The sequence below is a fragment of the Oncorhynchus keta genome, chromosome 8, assembly GCF_023373465.1.
Source record: "Oncorhynchus keta strain PuntledgeMale-10-30-2019 chromosome 8, Oket_V2, whole genome shotgun sequence".
NCBI lineage: Eukaryota > Metazoa > Chordata > Actinopteri > Salmoniformes > Salmonidae > Oncorhynchus > Oncorhynchus keta.
Window position 1 is genome coordinate 15,118,981 of NC_068428.1, and position 20,547 is coordinate 15,139,527.

Below are 20,547 nucleotides of genomic sequence, written 5' to 3' on the forward strand. Positions count from 1 at the left end.
AGGGGTTCAGGTAGAAAATAGAAATGAATGTCTGAAGACAGAGAGACAGGGAGAGAGAGCAATTTTCATCCCATCATGACAGAAATGCCAAACAACAGGAAGATAAATGGAAATTAAAATGGTGGGATCATATGGAGAATAAAACACACAAGGTATTTCCACTACTCCCATAATAGATCACAGCAGCAAAGCAGAGATGACATTGTTTAAACACATAGGGTTTATGATAATTCTCCCACTTCATCAGGCTAAATTCAGAGAAGGGTAAATAATATCACGAAGTGCATTTACCATTAACCAGGCAAATACTACACAAAGGGGCTTTCACAGTGCCTGAATGATAGGTGAAAATAGGAAACTTACGGTTATGCCGTGCGTCCCTTTAATCTTCTAGCTAATGGACCCGGGCCATAGCTCTTCTCTAAACAATTACACTCACATTCAAAGACCCACTCGGAATCCCTAACCAAGGAAAAAGCAATAGTACCATCAGATGTAATTATTATTCATTACAAGTGTCATTGAAAATATTCTCATAAAGCACATCACCATCACTATTAACCGTGTTAATAGTCTCATTTATTAAAGCGTATTCTTGCCCTGGGCACAGGACGCCTGTTGTGTGTCTGTACAGGTTGGAGGATGTGATGGAGGAGTGGAGGGGCTGTGGACTCCAACAGCTGCCTCCTCCAGTAAGAAAACATTATTCCTCCCAGTGTGTGTGTGTGTGTGTGTGTGTGTGTCTATGTGTGAGTCTATGAAATGTCTTGCTGGATATGGGGGGCCTGAACACAATTGTAAAGCTAAGGGTTGACAGTAAGTGGTGCTAGCCAGGAGTTCAGCCTGCTACATATACTGCAGCCCTATGGCACCTGTCATCGGAGGCACCCGTCAATGGCAAAGTTGGCTCCTTTTCTACAGACCGAGTCCCCTTACGACTCCATAGAGCTGTGACTTTACTGCATATAAATGTGCAACTATTAGTAGCAGCAATACAGTAGCACTGGCACTGACTCTGACAGTTCATATCAGGGTTACTTCAATTACTTTTGCATTAAACCATGTCCTTGTCCAAACACAGTCTGTGCACATGCTTTGAATAGAACAGTTAGTCATACCTTCATCATTCCTCATCAAACAGTTTTGTTAGAATGAACATGGAAGCTATTCTGATTCATGGCTCTCCTCGGGTCGACTGGCTGGCTGTTCTTAGAGAATCTGGCCCCGGGGCTCTGAGGCGTCAGCCATGCTACTGTGTACCGGACACAGCTCATTTAGCCGCTTATCCAGCCATATGAAATGGCCGCCTCTCTCTGTCCCCCCGTCCGTGTCCCCCGTCCCCGTCCCCCCCCCGTCCCCCAGGCTCTCCACTGGACCCTGGTGGCGTGTGCTGTATCTCTGCTCTGTGGCTCTGTGCACCGCCTGGCCCCGACACCACTGTACTCCTCTCCTCTGCTCTCTCCCAGTGCGAAGGAAGAACAGAGAAATCTGCCTGGCAACACATCAACGTCTTCCTGGCTGCACTCGTCATCTCCCAGAGGTTGACTGCAGATAATAACTGACAAGCAGCCATTCTTATAGACAAAAGAAAAAGCATCACAGTAGCAACACCAGTGAAAAAAAGAGGTTGGATGGCATGAGACCTACACAGTATATGTCAGTGTACTGTACATTTTTATGGTTAACTGCTTCTGTACAGTAACAGTAGGTAGGTGTGAGTGTTATTTTCAACCATGGGAGAGTGCGCTGGGGCTCTTCTCATCCAGTGTTGCATTACACTAATAGGTTCATGCAGCAGACGATGGTGCAAAGCAACATGGCTGGACCTCGCCACGGTACGTTGCTGAAGGTGAGACGGAGGACGTTAATCACCTAGAGTGTGAACCATAATCAGTGGTTCAACTCCCACACAGAGCTGTGTGATTACACTCCCAGAGCAACCTTACCTACCACAGCATGGTGCACCACTGTGCTACCGAGACAAATTTATCCCACAAGGAACCCAATCAAGAATGTCTTGAACTGATATTTTTCCACCGACTAGCTCAGAACATTAACACATTCTCCATAGATAATGACATCCTATGGTGGTGGGAACCGAGTGTAATTGCAGATGGGATGTGGCAAAAGAACAGTGAGACATCACAGTTTCGGGCCGAACCTCGCAACCCAAGAGCTGAAAATACCATATGGTCCTTCAGCTAAGTGCCACCAAGCCCAGCAGTCTCAGGTTGACAGTGTCACAGTGACCCCACTGCAAACTGCTTGGGCTGTCTTTATTACACTACTTTGGTAAAGGGTCACTGCGCCAATTAACATCTTATTTATCGGCCGTAGCTACTTGCCCGCCTGTCTGATGTTGACAGCAAAACAAAGACAGCTTCACTCAGACAACAAAGACAGGGAGGACTGGAGGAGAGGGGAGGAGTAACATAAAAAGATCAACCCCTTCCTCAGTCCCATCCAAGGCAGGCTTCTTAGTACCACGCACTATTTAATTACTTTGAGACGGAGGCTTCCTTATGGCGTAATGACGCGTACCGCCATACTAATGTCTAGGCCGGTTGTAAATGAACGGATGAGGCCCCTACATCCATTCTCCGCTTTGAGAGAAACCTCATTAACGGAAGGTGCTGCTCTGTTGCCCTGACGCTAGAAAAGAGAGCAGCAGAATAACAGTGGGACTTAGCGATCGTCTTCTGTTCGGAGCCAAGGAAGCTGCCTAAAAAAAGAAGTTGGTGGGTGCGTGGATGACAGGGAAAATGCTTCCTCTGTAATCCTTATAATTATCTCTTTATTGTCATCATTGTGGTTCACACAGGGAGGCCCTTTCACTGCGGACCATTTTCATAGATATTACTGAATTAGATTAACCTCCCAGGTTATTTTCATTAATACATATGAGATAAGACATTATTACTTGGGTACTTTGTACCCTATCAAATGACTGTACTTCAATGAAAGAAGAGGGACAACCAAAAGTTGTGGATCAATTGTGTTCTTGTCTGGCAGAGGGGGAAGGAGAGAATAGGAGAGGAGGAGAAGAGAGACGGCGGTTGTCTGCGCAGTTAGCAGATCAAAGAGCCACTCATTCATTTTGGGGGAAAGATAATGAACCAGTCATTTCTTTCCCTGAGATTCTCACGCGAGGAAACAAAAGCCATCCCTTATCCATTAAAGAGGTGCTGGGGAAAATTGACATTGTTGCCTCGTGCTGCCAGACACAATTAAACAGTCTTCCATCCACGTTGAACCTCTGAGATAGGAAAACTGTGTTTGGGATGCAATTGTGCCTCGGAATGTTTCTTCGCCCAATTATGATGTCCGTCGCTAAGACCTCCAGTGCAATGAAAGCCGCTTACAGAGGGTACTCCGCGTGAATGGAGTATCGGAGGTAATTTAGCAAATTGATTCTAGATTCAGCCCAATGTGTTCCACTAAGCTAGTAAAAAGCTACGCAAAGACAACAGCAGCTTACAATACAAATGCATTATGGCAGCATGGCACAGTTATTATGGGAATACCGGTATGTGTAATGCTGTGGTCTAGTTTCTAGCTCCATGGTTTGTATAATGTCCAGTAGATACTGGACACTGTGGCCAGGTCTGCAGATTGAATGGCTGTAGACTTTGGCTCACAGCTATCAGCCATAATGACAAAGCACGACACACCACTTCCCAAATGCCTCCACTACAGAAGCTAGTGCTCTGAACCACTCAGGTCCAGGTTTTACTTTATATAACAGTACATAACAGACTTCGGGCCAGTAGCTTTGGCATAAAACTTTTCATGGATTTGGTGTCTCTCCAAGCATATTTTAGCCTTTGAAATGAAAACGGTGCAGCGACTCTCATTTTATCCTCACAGAAACGTGTTTCTAGTCTATGCAAAAGGGATGTCGGCAACATTAAAAGACGGCACCTGAATATCAGAAAGAAGTATCAAACCATTGTATTATCATCGGGCTCCATGCAGGCTGTGTAGTAATGAAGAAGCCCCCCCCGCTCATGCAGCTCAAAGGTTTTGCTGACACCGACACCCGTCTGGGCCCTTCGATGTTTCAGGGAGAACTTAATTCAATCATTGTCATATTGATCCTGACACCCAACATTCTCTTGACACCATGCTACTGAACCAGCTCCTGTGTTTAGGAGACTAAGCGTTATTGAACTTGCAATAATTCCAATCATTTTCTACATAATACCTGACAGGCTCTAAGCATATTTCTCACTGGGGTTTGGAATTGTGTTCATGTATCTATTCTACTGTACTGCAAGAGAGACTCGCTGAACATGTGATGGAATATACTGTAGACTCGATGCACAAACCTTGTTTGGTGAGTGCAATAGTCCCTACAGTAGACAGATCATACAAAGGGAACAATGATCATCCACCATCTCACGGGTTGTTTTCAATCAAAAACAACTTAAGTGTTCAGGTTATGACCGAAAGGTTTCCATTGTGCAGAGTAAAATACATTGAGATGCGTATAATACCTGAGAAGTATCCCTGAAATCAAATCCAAAATAGGTGGCACAGTGTCTGACAGAGTTGAAGAATAGTTCTAACTCCAGGAAAGGTAAAGTATCGGGTGGTTGTCTTTCACAAACTGGCTGGAGAGAATGTGTTCTCCTGGGATCTATCTATGTGGAACCCTCGACATGATCACTGACACAGCAACAACACCCTGCTCTGTTACATCAACATTCCCCTCATTACACGCCGTACATTAAGTCATTCTGAAATATCCTGGTGCATTGTGGGAATCTCCTGCTCACACTGAGAGCCTGAGGACTATAATCACAAGTGGCGGGAGCGAGAGAGGGGAAGAAAGATACACTGGGGACAGTTTTCCCTGCACACACACACACACACACACACACACACACACACACACACACACACACACACACACACACACACACACACACACACACACACACACACACACACACACACACACACACACACACACACACACACACACACACACACACACACACACACACACTCTCTGGAGGGGAATGGAGGGAAAACCAATCGTCAATAAGGGAATTGCGTTTCCTCTGCCACCCCCTGGGATGGCCCAGTGCCAAGCCCCTAAAAGCTGCCGCCAGGCCTAAGCCTGCACTTTTAGAAAGATGAAGAGTTGTTTTTCCCTTTGACAATTTTCTGCCTTATAATATTGCTGCAAGGCCATTAGTCACTACAGTAGTAGGCAGCTAGTAATACGAGACAAAATAATGTGTGTTTCACATCCCATTGGCATGTCTCAGCATTGATGACTGTGCACAGGCATACGATTAACTTCTTCATCCATTACCTCATATCACAGGTAGACAGCCTAACTAAACTGAAAACAATATGAACATTTCTGTGCAAAATATCGTGGTTCACAGGGGTATCATCATCATAGCCCAAATATAAAAGCCTCTTCATGTGAAACAAGGTCAGTGTACAGTCTTCCAACTCCAACAAAAAGAGTCCCACATGCCCAGAGCCTAGGCTCCAACCCGTCCCCCTGCTGAGATGAGAGGGAGTGTAGCGGGTAGACTAGCAGCCAGACTAGGTCTACATACAGGTAACTGCCAAAATAATGGAAACACTTGAGTAGATGAGGGATACTAAGTATTTTGAAAGCAGGTTCTTTCTCACAGGTGTGGTTCCTGAGTTAATTAAGCAATTAACATCCCATCATGCTTAGGGTCATGTATAAAAATGCCCAGTTGCCCATTATTTTGGCTACCATGGCTAGAAGAAGAGATCTCAGTGACTTTGAAAGGGGGGTCTCAAAAGGAGCATAGGGGGTTTAAAGGGAGTGTTTGTGTGTGTCTCAGTCACCAGATTGAACACTTATGGGAGATTCTAGAGCCGCGCAGCGTTTTCCACCACCATCAACAAAACACAAAACGATGGAACTTCTTGTGGAAGAATCGTGTGGCATCACTCCAGAGTTCCAGACACTTGTAGAATCTATGCCAAGGCACATTGAAGCTGTTCTGGTGGCCTACTATACTTACAGAGGCCTACTATACCTACAGAGGCCTACTATACTTACAGAGGTCTACTGTACTTACAGAGGCCTACTATACTTACAGAGACCTACTATACTTACAGAGACCTACTATACTTACAGAGGTGTAATATACTTACAGAGGCCTACAATACTTACAGAGGCCTACTATACTTACAGAGGCCTACTATACTTACAGAGGCCTACTATACTTATAGAGACCTACTATACTTACAGAGGTGTAATATACTTACAGAGGCCTACTATACTTACAGAGACCTACTATACTTACAGAGACCTACTATACTTACAGAGGTGTAATATACTTACAGAGGCCTACAATACTTACAGAGGCCTACTATACTTACAGAGGCCTACTATACTTACAGAGGCCTACTATACTTACAGAGGCCTACTATACTTACAGAGGCCTACTATACTTACAGAGGCCTACTATACTTACAGAGGTCTACTATACTTACAGAGGCCTACTATACTTACAGAGGCCTAATATACTTACAGAGGCCTACAATACTTACAGAGGCCTACTATACTTACAGAGGTCTACTATACTTACAGAGGCCTACTATACTTACAGAGGCCTACTATACTTACAGAGGTCTACTATACTTACAGAGGCCTACTATACTTACAGAGACCGACTATACTTACAGAGACCTACTATACTTACAGAGGTCTACTGTACTTACAGAGGCCTACAATACTTACAGAGGTCTACTATACTTACAGAGGCCAACTATACTTACAGAGACCGACTATACTTACAGAGACCGACTATACTTACAGAGACCTACTATACTTACAGAGGCCTACTATACTTACCGAGACCTACTATACTTACAGAGGTCTACTATACCTACAGAGACCTACTATACTTACAGAGGTCTACTATACTTACAGAGGTCTAATATACTTACAGCCAGAAGGATCTGCAGGGAGCTATGGGCCACCTCCACATACTGGTACTCCAGCAGACAACCTGCGATGCTGATGTAGCGGTGGTCCTCCGGGGCCCAGGACGGAGGAGGGGTGACCGGGGTCACTCTGCAGCCTGGACCATTCTCCATCCACCAGGACCGGTGCATGGACATGTTGAAGGTCATGATCAGGTCACTGTCCTGCTGGCAGAAAGGAGAGGGGGGGTTGAAATACCGTATATATAGGTAATACTGTACTGTAGATCAGGTGTTTATGTGGAAAGGGGACAACATTAATATTGAGGTGACATTCATATTGAGCTATTTTATGTAGAAATGCTAGATAGTCGAGTACGTTTTGAGTATATCTACAATGGATTTTCTGTTGTAGGTGTTCAGCTACTACCGACGCCTTCCCCAGCCATAGTGGAGTCAGTGCAATTACGTGCTCAAGCTTAAGCACGATTACACCTCAGTCAGTCTGGCAGTGATTTAACAACGTAGGTCAAACACCCAGCGCTCCACAATATTCTAATCAAGCTAAAATGTGTTCGTTGGCATGGAACAATGGCTAAAAGGGTGAAAAACCTCCCCTCTGTGACTTCTCTACGCTACCACTTCCCAACTCTTTAAAAAGGCTGCATTGCCTACAGGGGATTGAGATTCTAATTTAATGCAATGTGTATTTTACTTTCATTAATAAGCCTATTACGAAATTTGTTTTAAAGAATCAACTAACCATTCTAGAGTGGAAAAAGCATTGAGCTAGTGCTGCTTTGGTAATGTTTTCGGTTAAGTTAAAAGCTTTGCTTAACAATTTGCAACACAATTATTTATTCTGCCTCTTTCCCGGCATCTCGGGAAGGCTATTAATTCTGAGCAGAACAAGAGTGTACAGAGGGTAAAACTGAGCCAACATGCATTCAGCTTTTGCATGCCATTAATTCTACAATCAAGTGACGGAAGAAATGGCTATTAGGGATCGGGTTTTTCTGTGCCATTTCCAGTGCTAGCGACCCAAACTCCGGTATACAAAAAGTAATTGTGAAACCCCGGGTCATTTGAGTCATCAAGCAGAGGATAATTCGAGTTGGTACTGAGAGGGAAGTGTGCGTGCGAATGAAGAGAGAACAAAATGTCGACAAGATCCATCCCAGAAATGGTCCTACTAGCTTTCAAGCCTCTACCCTGTTCTCACACCTACGAACACATGACTGAATGTATTCGATGCACACATTATCAGCCTGTGCTAAACTCTCCCTAAAGACCTGCATTTTGACATTTCGACTCACATTTAAGAGTACTGCTTAAATCAGACAAGTGTGCCTTCCAGCCTTAGCTGTAGTATTGCCCGCTCTGCAGTATATCAGTTATTTTAGCATAAAACCTTGGTATTTGGCATGGAGACAAACATTCCCTCTCACTTACAAAACCAAGTAACACCACCCAATTCACTTTCATCCTACCAACACTTGTCAACCAGCTCCTACTTTTCTTCTCTCCTGCAGAAGGGAATGAGTCATCTGGGGGATTGGTGTCAGTGGCATTATTGCCTGTTGTTTAAAGGCCATATCAAGATCTATCACTCCTCTGCCTCAACAAATGGCGCCAGTGTTTGTCCACAGCAGGATGTGGGTGTTGTGGTAAACTGCTTTTAATTCATCTTGAAATACGCATCAGTGGGAGACGTTTGGCTGGAGCCTTGCCAAACAACATACCCACAGTTTGTTTCATTGAGGAGTGGGTATTGATGCAACAGGCTCTCTAATACAATCAGAAACTCAAGGCCTTATCTGGTAGGTCTAGTGCCAGACTGCTCAACTATTTCAGATTGTAATTACCTGAAAACCCACATAAAGGACAAACAAACACATGAAGGAAATGCTTGTAACTTACAGAGTATCTGACCTGTGATAGAACAACAGCCTGCTCTAACGTGCAATCTTATGTACAGTCGTCCTAAGCACGCTAGCTGGACTAGCACACCTCTACCTGTCCCCTAGTACCGAGAGCGGACCGGCTCGGTGCCTCATGCCGTACGACAGGTGTGGTCTCATGCCTCCTCGTATGGAGACAGACAAGTGGAACATAAAGACTGCTAGACGTGAATAGAAAGAGATGGGGGGGGTTGCAGCTGTCTACCTCTGTGTCTCCCTGCCTCTGTATCTGCTGTAATGAATGTCAGTCGTGTGGCTGAACAGCATCCATCATCAGTCAAGTTGCGGGATAGAATGAGTGGCGAGTGTTCAGCTCAGCTCATCACTGTTCCATATGCAGTAGTACAGGGCTGCCTTCCTTACTACCAGCCAAACACCTCTCCACTACCCTCTGACTGACTGGCAGTGTGGTTCAGCATCATCTGGAACCAGTACAAGGACAGCGTGAGTGTTGGGTGTGACTGAGAGTCGACTGATTGTTATTACTCCTCCTAAATAGTAAGGTGATGATGACTGGGCTTTCCCCAACGGTTGTTGTCCATACTTGATGACTGCAAAAGGATAGGCTAACACATCCCTGACAACAAAGTAGAAGAAACTAAGTCGCCAGAGAAAAAGGTGCAATAATTGAGAATCAGCCATATGCAGTATCTGTCTCACATCTGAAGGGAACGAAGAGGAGTATTACGGGAGTTGCACGGAGGCTTTACTTTGCTCTCTACGTCCCCGTGGCTTCCATTTGTAGGGCTTTGTACTCTCTTGCTGTTTCATCAGCCAGAGAATCCCTCGAAAAACAAAATTAATTCAATTCAAATTGGCGACAACCTTTCGAAATATTACATTGATTGAGCATTAAAAAGCACTGACGCTACAAAGGCCTACATATTGGATGGGTACACTTTTATGAGAGTGGCATTTGAGTGAGTTATTCTGTAGATATATTTTAGACACCACCAGTACATTCCTGCAACACTACTTTCAAGGTCTAAAAAATATATATATGCTTAACTAGCCCTGGTTGGGGGGATTTGGTTGTTTGAACACAAAAGAGGGACAGTCACACTGTTAAGCACAACAGCCAGCTATGAAAGACATCCAGATGTTCCACTTTAAAGGAGTAGGAGCATTTATCATTCTTTCCATGGTATCAGGGGTGCAACATTCCCTGCAGTGCACAGGAAGAGATCAAGAGAGCAGCTTTTCTGTATTTAAAGACTTCAATCCAAGTTCTAGAGGAGTTTAACTGGAAGACTGTCCTGACAACACTAACAGGAAGGAAGAGTGTCCTGACAACACTAACAGGAAGGAAGAGTGTCCTGACAACACTAACAGGAAGGAAGAGTGTCCTGACAACACTAACAGGAAGGAAGAGTGTCCTAACAACACTAACAGGAAGGAAGAGTGTCCTGACAACACTAACAGGAAGGAAGAGTGTCCTAACAACACTAACAGGAAGGAAGAGTGTCCTGACAACACTAACAGGAAGGAAGAGTGTCCTAACAACACTAACAGGAAGGAAGAGTGTCCTGAGAGGAAGAGTGTCCTGACAACACTAACAGGAAGGAAGAGTGTCCTGACAACACTAACAGGAAGGAAGAGTGTCCTGACAACACTAACAGGAAGGAAGACTGTCCTAACAACACTAACAGGAAGGAAGAGTGTCCTGACAACACTAACAGGAAGGAAGAGTGTCCTGACAACACTAACAGGAAGGAAGAGTGTCCTAACAACACTAACAGGAAGGAAGAGTGTCCTGACAACACTAACAGGAAGGAAGAGTGTCCTGACAACACTAACAGGAAGGAAGAGTGTCCTGACAACACTAACAGGAAGGAAGAGTGTCCTCTCTCTCCTTTCACAATATGCTGATTTACAGTTGAATGCCTATCGAAGTGTGCATTCAAATACCACTAAACAACCCTGGGTGTGTCTTTGAATTGAATTCCTTGCACTCGTGGAAGTATGCAGAGGCAAGTGCTGCACAGAGTTTAGTATGCTTTTTGTAGGAATGTTCGAGGGGTGACTGTAATCAGAACTGGAGAATGACATTGAGAGAAAGCAATCTGAAGGTATTTGGAAAGGATCAAGATCAATACCTATCATCAGCGAACGAGTTGAAGTAATCAGAAGGGTATTTCCAGTATTTTCTTGGAATTTCCTTTGACAAGTACATGCTGAACCAATGGCTGATTACTACGACGAGGCTGATTGTGCAATTGTATATGGTACAAGGAGAACCAACAGAATACACTGAATTAGATTGGGAAATAATTGTCTTGCTAAGCAACAGAACACGTGTGTTTCCTGCCGATTAAAATGAGTCATATTCAGAGAAAGTTGATATTTAAAACAAAGACTCTTAGTAGGTGTCAAGTGGCTTTCACGCAACATTAATTGCACCATGGGAAAGACGCATTAGTTCAGTGTGAACTTTAAAAATACTGAGGCTTGGTGGCTAATGAGGATGGAATAGTGAAGTGTACTGTGTCCACAGATACACTTAAAGCAGAGCTACACACACACACACTGTCAAACATCTTACATTATTATAAACACTATTCAAGGAATCCAGTTATCCTTTCATATCCTCCCATTTCACAAAATGAAAGAGACCACACTAACATGCAGTTACATTACTTGACATATAATTTAGTGGGGTGGAAGGTAGCCTAGTAGTTAAAGCGTTGGGCCAGTAACTGAAAGGTTGCTGGATTAAATCCCTGAGCTGACAAGGTCAAATTCTGTTGTTCTGCCCCTGAACCAGGCAGTTAAGCTACTGTTCCCCAGTTGGTCATCATTGTAAATAAGAATTTGTTCTTGACTGACTTGCCTAGTTAAATAATGATTCAATTCAAAAATAATTGTGGCTGGTGATTTTAATGCAGGAAAACGGAAATCCATTTCACCTCATTTCTACCACACACAGAGACGCATACAAAGCTCTCCCCCGCCCTCCATTTGGCAAATCGGACCATAACTCTGATTCCTGCTTACAAGCAAAGACTCAAATAGGAAGTACCAGTGGCACGCTCAATATGGAAGTGGTCAGATGAAACGGATGTTTCGCTAGCACAGACTGTTCCGGGATTAATCCGATGACATTGAGGGGTTGTCCCCACAGTGACCATAGGTACATATCCCAACCAGAAGCTGTGGATTGGATTACAGGCAACATCCGCACTAATCCGAATGCTTATATGAAATCACGCAACCCCCCCCACCGGACGAAAACAATCAGACAGGCAAAGCGTCAAAGCGTTCCGGACGACTGTATGATCGCGCTCTCCGTAGCCGATGTGAGAACTTTAAACAGGTTAACATTCACAGAAGGATTACCAGAACGAGTACTCAGAGCATGCGCTGACAAGCTGGCCTCTCTCTGACTCAGTCTGTAATACCTACAGTACATGTTTAAGCAAACCACCATAGTCCATGTGCCTAAGAACACCAAAGTAACCTGTCTAAATGACATGAAATGCTGGTTATGGCTCACATCAACACCATCATCCCAGAAACCCTGGACACACTCCAATTCACATTTCGCCTCAACAGATCCACAGATGGCGCAATCTCTATTGCACTTCATACTACCCTTTCCCACCTGGATAAAAGGAACACCTACGTGAGAATGCTGTTCATTGACTACAGTTCAGCATTTAACTCCATAGTGCCCTCCAAGCTCATCACTAAGCTAAGGACCCTGGGACTGAATACCTCCCTCTGCAACTGGATCCTGGACTTCCTGACAGGCCGGCCCCCAGGTGGTGAGGGTAGGCAACAACACATCTGCAACGCTGACCCTCAACATGGGGGCCCCTCAGGGGTGTGTGCTCATTCCCCTCTTGTACACCCTATTGCTGACAACACAACGGTGGTAGGCCTGATCACCAACAAAGTTCCTCAGTGTCCACATCACTAAGGACTTGTCATGGTTCTAACACACCAATACAGTCGTGAAGAGGGCACGACAACAACTCTTCCCCCTCAGGAGGCTGAATAGATTTGTCATGGGTCCTCAGATCCTCAAAAAGTTCTACAGCTGCAGCATTAAGAGCATCTTGACTGGCTGCATCACCGCTTGCTATGACAACTGCTCGGCATCCGACCACAAGGCGCTACAGAGGGTAGTGGGTACGGCCCAGTACATCACTGGTGTCGAACTCCCTGCCATCCAGGACCTCTATATGATGCACGTCAGAAGAAGACCCTAAAAATTGCTGAAGACTCCTGCCAGTTGGCATTCTCACTGCATTCTCACTGCTGGTTGGGTCGGTAACTGAAAGGTTACTGGTTCGAAACCCCAAGCCGGCAAGGTGAAAAAAAATCAGCTGTTCTATCCGATGGCGTGGATGTCGATTAAGGCAGCCCCCCGCACCTCTCTGATTCAGATGGGTTGGGTTAAATGCAGAAGACACATTTTGGTTAAATGCATTCAGTTGTGCAACTGACTAGGTATCCTTTTTCTCAAAAGGCACCTGAATAGCTTCTAGCCATAAGACTGATGAACAGTTAATCAAATGGCTACCAGGATTATTTACATTGACCCTTTATTATCATTTATTTATCTTAGTTGTTTTGCACTGACTCCATTGCACTGGCTGTATGCACACTCATTAGACTCTACCTACACACTCTACAGATGCATATAGACGCCATACACACACACACTTTCACACACAGTGCATTCGGAAAGTTTTCAGACCCCCTGACTTTTTCCACATTTTGTTACAGCCAAATTCTAAAATGGACAACATAAATTGAGCTGTTTCCATTGATTATCCTTGAGCTGTTTCCACAACTTGATTGGAGTCCACCTGTGGTAAATTCAATTGATTGGACGTGATTTTAAGTTAACAAACAGAACACTGACCATTTCGAATCGCACCGTACCTTCTCCGCTGTGCAATCCGGTTTCCGAGCTGATCACGGGTGCACCCCAGCCAGGTTCAAGGTACTAAACGATATCATAACCGTCATCGATAAAAGACAGTCCTGTGCAGCCGTCTTCATCAACCTGGCCAAGGCTTTTGACTCTGTCAATCACCTTATTTTTGTCGGCAGACTCAACAGCCTTGGTTTCTCAAATGACTGCTTCGCCTGGTTCACCTACTTCTCAGATAGAGTTCAGTGTGTCAAATCGGAGGGCCTGTTGTCCGGACCTCTGGCAGTCTCTATGGGGGTGCCACAGGGTTCAATTCTTGGGCCGACTATTTTCTCTGTATATATCAACAATGTCACTCTTGCTGCGGGTGATTCCCTGATCCACCTCTACGCAGACGACACCATTCTGTATACATCTGGCCCTTCTTTGGACACTGTGTTAACAAACCTCCAAACGAGCTTCAATGCTTCAAAGCTTCAATTCCTTCCAGACTCATATTAAACATCTCCAATCCAAAATTAAATCTAGAATCGGCTTCCTATTTCGCAACAAAGCCACCTTCACTCACGCTGCCAAACATACCCTTTTAAAACTGACTATCCTATCGATCCTCGACTTTGGCGATGTCATTTACAAAACAGCCTCCAACACTCTAGTCAGCAAACTGGATGCAGTCTATCACAGTGCCATCCGTTTTGTCACCAAAGCCCCATATAACACCCACCACTGCAACCTGTATGCTCTCGTCAGCTGGCCCTCGCTACATATTCATCTATAAGTCTAGGTAAAGCTAGGTAAAGCTCCACCTTATCTCAGCTCACTGGTCACCATAAAAACACCCAGGTGTACCACGCGCTCCAGGAGGTCATGTCACTGGTCATCCCCAAAGCCAACACCTTTTTTGTCGCCTTTCCTTCCAGTTCTCCAGTTCGCTGCCAATGACTGGAACAAATTGCAAAAATAGCTGAAGTTGGAGACATATCTCCCTCACTAACTTTAAGCATCAGCTATCTGAGCAGTTTACCAATTATAGCCCATCCAATCTACCTACCTCATCCCCATATTGTTTTTATTTACTTTTTTCTCTTTTGCACACCAGTATTTCTACTTGCACATCTATCACTCCAGTGTTAATTTGCTAAATTGTAATTACTTCTCTACTATGGCCTATTTATTGCCTTACGTCCTCACGCCATTTGCACACACTGTATATAGACTTTTTCTATTGTGCTATTGACTGTACTTTTGTTTATTCCATGTGTAACTCTGTGTTGTTGTTTGTGTCGCAATGCTTTGCTTTATCTTGGCAAGGACTTGTTCTCAACTGGCCTACCTGGTTAAATAAAGGTGAAATAAAAAAATACAAATACAAATTTGGAAAGGCAAACAACTGTCTATATAAGGTTGACAGTGCACGTCAGAGCAAAAACCAGGCCATGAGGTCGAAGGATCTGTCCTTAAAGCTCCGAGACAGGATTTTGTTGAGGCAAAGATCTTTGGAAGGGTACCAAAAAATGTCTACAGCATTGAAGGTCCCCAAGAACACAGAGGCCTCCATCATTCTTAAATCAATGAATTTTGGAACTACCAAGACCCTTCCTAGTGCAAAATGAGCAATCGGGGGAGAAGGGCCTGGGTCAGGGAGGTGACCTTGAACCCGATGGTCACTCTGACAGAGCTCCAGAGTTTGTTTGTGGAGATGGGAGAACCTTCCAGAAGTACAACCATCTCTGCAGCTCTCCACCAATCAGGCCTTTATGGTGGAGTGGCCCCACAGATGCCACTCCTCAATAAAAGGTACATGACAGCCCACTTGGAGTTTGGCAAAAGGCACCTAAAGGACTCAAACCAGAGAAACAAGATTATCTTCCCTACGGTGAAGCATGGTGGTGACGGCATCATGTTCTGGGGATGTGTTTCAGTGGCAGGGACTGGGAGGACAAGGGAAAGATGAACGGAGCAAAGTACAGAGAGAAAACCTACTCCAGAGCGCTCAGGACTTCAGAATGTGGCAAAGGTTCACCTTCCAACAGGACAACAACCCTAAGCACACAGCCATGACAATGCAAGAGTGGCTTCGGGACAAGCCTCTAATGTCCTTGAGTGGCCCAGCCAGAGCCTCGAACATCTCTGGAGAGACCTGAAAATAGCTGTGCAGCAACGCTCCCCATCCAACTTGACAGAGCTTGGGAGGATCTTCAGAGAAGAATGGGAGAAACTCCCCAAATACAAGTGTGCCAAACTTGTAGCATCATACCCAAGAAGACTCAAGGCTGTAATCGCTGCCAAAGTTGCTTCAACAAAGTAGTGAGTAAAGGGTCTGAATACTTATGTAAATGTGATATTCTATATTATTTTCTAATACATTTAAAAAATGTCTAAAAACCTGTTTTTGCTTTGTCATTATGGGCTATTGTAGATTGATGAGGGAAAAAAATATTGAATCCATTTAAAATTAAGGCTGGTAACATAACAATATGTGGAGAAAATCATGGGGTATTTACTGAATGCACTTTAAGTTGCTGCTACTTGGTTTATTATATATCCTGATTGCCCAGTCACTTTTACCCCTACCCACTTGTATACTGTATGTCCTAAATTACCTCGTACCCCTGCACGTTGACTCGGTACTGGTATCCTTATTGTTTTCATCGGGTTACTGTTTAACCCTGCCCTGTTAGGAATCGGCTCCTAAGTAAGCATTTCACTCTAAAGTGTACACCACTTGTATTCGGCGCATTTGACCAATACAATTGGATTTCATTTGATTTGAATTTGTCTACGCTAATTAGAACAGAATGATACACCCCTGGCTGTCTCAGTCATGACAGATGTTGAACTGGACATTGGTCCTAATCTTCCAAAGTTATTTCATTTGGCATTTCAGATGGTGTCTAGCAATTACTGCTGCAGAGGCCATGGAATTGGGCAGGGAGAGGCTGGTAAGAGGCAGAAGTGCAGCTGGTCCCCTGTCTAAAGGCCAGTGTCTCTAATTGCCTGTGGAGGAATGTGTCAGAACAAACACATCAGGGGGTCAGCACTCACCATCTATACTGAACAATAACCATCTATACTGAACAATAACTCTCTATACCGAACAATAACCATCTACACTGAACAATAACCATCTATACTGAACAATAACTCTCTATACCGAACAATAACCATCTACACTGAACAATAACCATCTATACTGAACAATAACCATCTATACTGAACAATAACTCTCTATACTGAACAATAACTCTCTATACCGAACAATAACCATCTACACTGAACAATAACCATCTATACTGAACAATAACTCTCTATACCGAACAATAACTCTCTATACTGAACAATAACCATCTATACTGAACAATAACCATCTATACTGAACAATAACCATCTATACTGAACAATAACTCTCTATACTGAACAATAACTCTCTATACCGAACAATAACCATCTACACTGAACAATAACCATCTATACTGAACAATAACTCTCTATACCGAACAATAACTCTCTATACTGAACAATAACCATCTATACTGAACAATAAACATCTATTCCGAACAATAACCATCTATACCGAACAATAACCATCTATACCGAACAATAACCATCTATACCGAACAATAACCATCTATACCGAACGATAACCATATATACTGAACAATAACCATCTATACTGAGCAATAACTCTCTATACCGAACAATAACATCTATACTGAACAATAAACATCTATACTGAACAATAACCATCTATACTGAACAATAACCATCTATACTGAACAATAACCATCTATACTGAACAATAACCATCTATACTGAACAATAACCATCTATACTGAACAATAACCATCTATACTGAACAATAACCATCTATACTGAACAATAACCATCTATACTGAACAATAACCATCTATACTGAACAATAACATCTGTACTGAACAATAACCATCTATACCGAAACAATAAGTATCTTTACCAAACAATAACCATCTATACTGAACAATAACCATCTATACTGAACAATAACTATCTATACTGAACAATAACTACCTATACTGAACAATAACCATCTATACTGAACAATAACATCTATACTGAACAATAACATCTATACTGAACAATAAGAATATATACTGGACAATGTTGTGACTTTACTTTAATTAATCTGACAACTGTTATTTTTTAATCCACTTACAATGTTTAATTGTTACCCAATTAAATGAATCATGTAACAATTAACTCATTAGGATTTGGGGCACCACGGAAGTAGTTGTTTAGAGAGTTACCATCTTCTGAATTAAACTCTATAAGATCTTTACCTATTTCATCGATAAACAGTAATCATTACCTCTTTTCAAATCATCATTCTGACCAGTCGTAACCTTCTTGGATCTGCGAAAACCCCAGCCCTGCTCATTAATCAGTGCAACAATTATTTATTTATTTACTAGCTAACTAAATAATAACACAGAACACACACACACACACACACAAACACACACAACGCCTTTGTTCGTTGTTTATCTTTGTCAGAACCAAGCCTTCTTGGAAAGGGTTTTGGTGGGGTCTCCTGTGGGTGTAAAGCTTTAATTGTCCACAAGAGGTCACAATGTCATTCTTCGTAGTTATCTGGTCTCTATGGGTATTCATTCCTCAGAACAGCTACTTCGCTGTACCAGTGATTGTCTGAGCTGAGCTTCTCGCCTCTTCCTCCTCGTGTTGGCATTCAGGATTCGGACCACGATGGACATGAGCTGCAGCTCTTCGTCTCTCTGGTCCAAAGGAAGGTGAGTTTATTTATTCACCTTGTGTTCTGTTCAAAGTGTCAACCATTCCAAACGTGCAGCTCTCTGCTTCATGTTTCCTGGTCCTGGCTCTTCCAAGCCTTTATGCACTCAAAATGGGTGTTCCATCATGCTGACAAGCTCTCTGACTTCACTCAGGGCATAGCTACTTAATGTGCAAAGGATATGATTAGAAGATATCTCTTATGACTCCTAAAATCCCATTCCTATCTTAACAAAAATACTTTCATAATGTTTCCTTTCCTATGCACAATGTATTGGATGAAAACTTACAGTGCTTACAGTATTTTGTCCATACAGCTTTTTTAATGACATCACAAAATTAAAAACAATATGACATTAGTTTTCTATATCTCCCCACTGACCATTCCCCACATTCTTTATGTTCAAGTTATTGTTCCATTATCCACTTTTTGGACGTTTTGTGTGGGGAAAAGTCTCTGGAGACAAAGGGACATTCCTTTATCCAAAACTGGAGGGTCGAGTGAGTCCTCTCCTGCTTAATTTGCGTGTCAAATGGAGGTGTCAAAACGACCCAGTGCCCGCCTTCCCCCTCTTTGCGGGTGGGAGAGGGTCTAGTTATTGTCAGCCATTGCCAAGCTGATCTGACCAATTATGATCCTCACCGGACAGTCATGACCACAATAACTATCTAAGTTATATTGATCAATATCCACCAATACTGAACAATAACCCCCTATGCTGAACAATAACCATCTGTACTGAACAATAACCATCAATACGGAACAATAACCATCTATACGTAAGGGATAAACGCCAACGTCTGTACACTACCTTGGAAATAATGGACAACAGTTCATTTTCCAAGGTCATACACAGAACGGAGGCACTTATCCCAATTATATCACAGTTGCCAAATAAAACTATATGAAAACACACATTTACCAGTAGATGTTGATATAAAAATTTTAGAAGCAAATTCATACTTTCTCATCTTTTGGTTGCTTGAGACGCGAGCGACCCAGTCGTTCGTTCGATTAGTTTGATATTTATGTATGCAACCCAGTCGTTTGTTCTTTATGTTCCGTTGCCATGTTCCATAGCAACGTTCTTATCCCTTGCTTGCTGCTAGCTAGCCAGCTAGCTATGGCTACAGAGTCACGACCTCTGCAACCAGAATAACAGCAAAGTCTATTCCATTGCATTTGTTTAAGCTGTTTATCCTGCTCATACCACAGTTTCCAAATAAAACAATACTATAAGCACACATTTACTGGTATAAATACATTTTAAAATATATATATATTCATTTAAATAAGCAAATTCAGACTTTATCATCGTTTGGTTGATAGAGACACGACCCAATAATGTATTCGATTGGTTCGATATTTATGGACGCGACTTTCTTTATGCTCCGTTGCCATGCTCGCTGACAACATTCGTATCGCTTGCTTGCCAGCTAGCTAGGTACGGCTAACACAGTCACGACCTCTGCGGCCAGAATAATAGCAAAGCATCTGTTTTCTATTCACATTCATTTGGATACGTCCATAACAATGAGCTGATAATGCCCGATACTGCCTAGCTTAGTTAGAATAGTTTGCCTTCTTGTTAGAACACTTGACACTGTTCATTACAAGGGGATCGCATTGCATATCAAACACCAGCCTAGAAGCTAGCTAAATAGTTTGTTGCTAGCAAGCCTGCCAATATGACAAGCAAATAAAAAAATATCAGTTGCTGAAAATAGCAGGTCAGACTAGAAACTTGTGGGAGGATTTGACAGCATAGCGCCACTTGCGTCATGACGGCAACAGTGGGGAGAAGTGAAATTCATGTTCATCACTCACCACGTTAGGTCATCAGATGCTCCAAAGAAATATGTCTCTGCAAAAATAAATCAATGCTAACTAGCTAGCTACGTTTTTTCCCTTGTTGAACCTGCATTTCCAATGTATCCAATTTCTGATTCTGTGGTTGTTGTTTTAACTCTCTGTAACTTTGTAGCAAGTAC

At 43.1% G+C, this 20,547-nt stretch overlaps 1 protein-coding gene across 3 annotated transcripts in view; it reads right to left on the reverse strand.

Moving 5' to 3' along the window:
• Window positions 1-20,547, reverse strand: part of nkain2 (sodium/potassium transporting ATPase interacting 2) — a 173,543-nt gene that overhangs the window by 27,370 nt on the left and 125,626 nt on the right. For 2 of the 3 annotated variants that reach the window (XM_035774794.2, XM_035774796.2), the window contains exon 4: window positions 6,952-7,155. In XM_035774794.2, the coding sequence (XP_035630687.1) occupies window positions 6,952-7,155 (204 nt within the window). The remainder of the gene's footprint in view (window positions 1-6,951; window positions 7,156-20,547) is intronic. The other variant, XM_035774795.2, reaches the window with a different exon arrangement.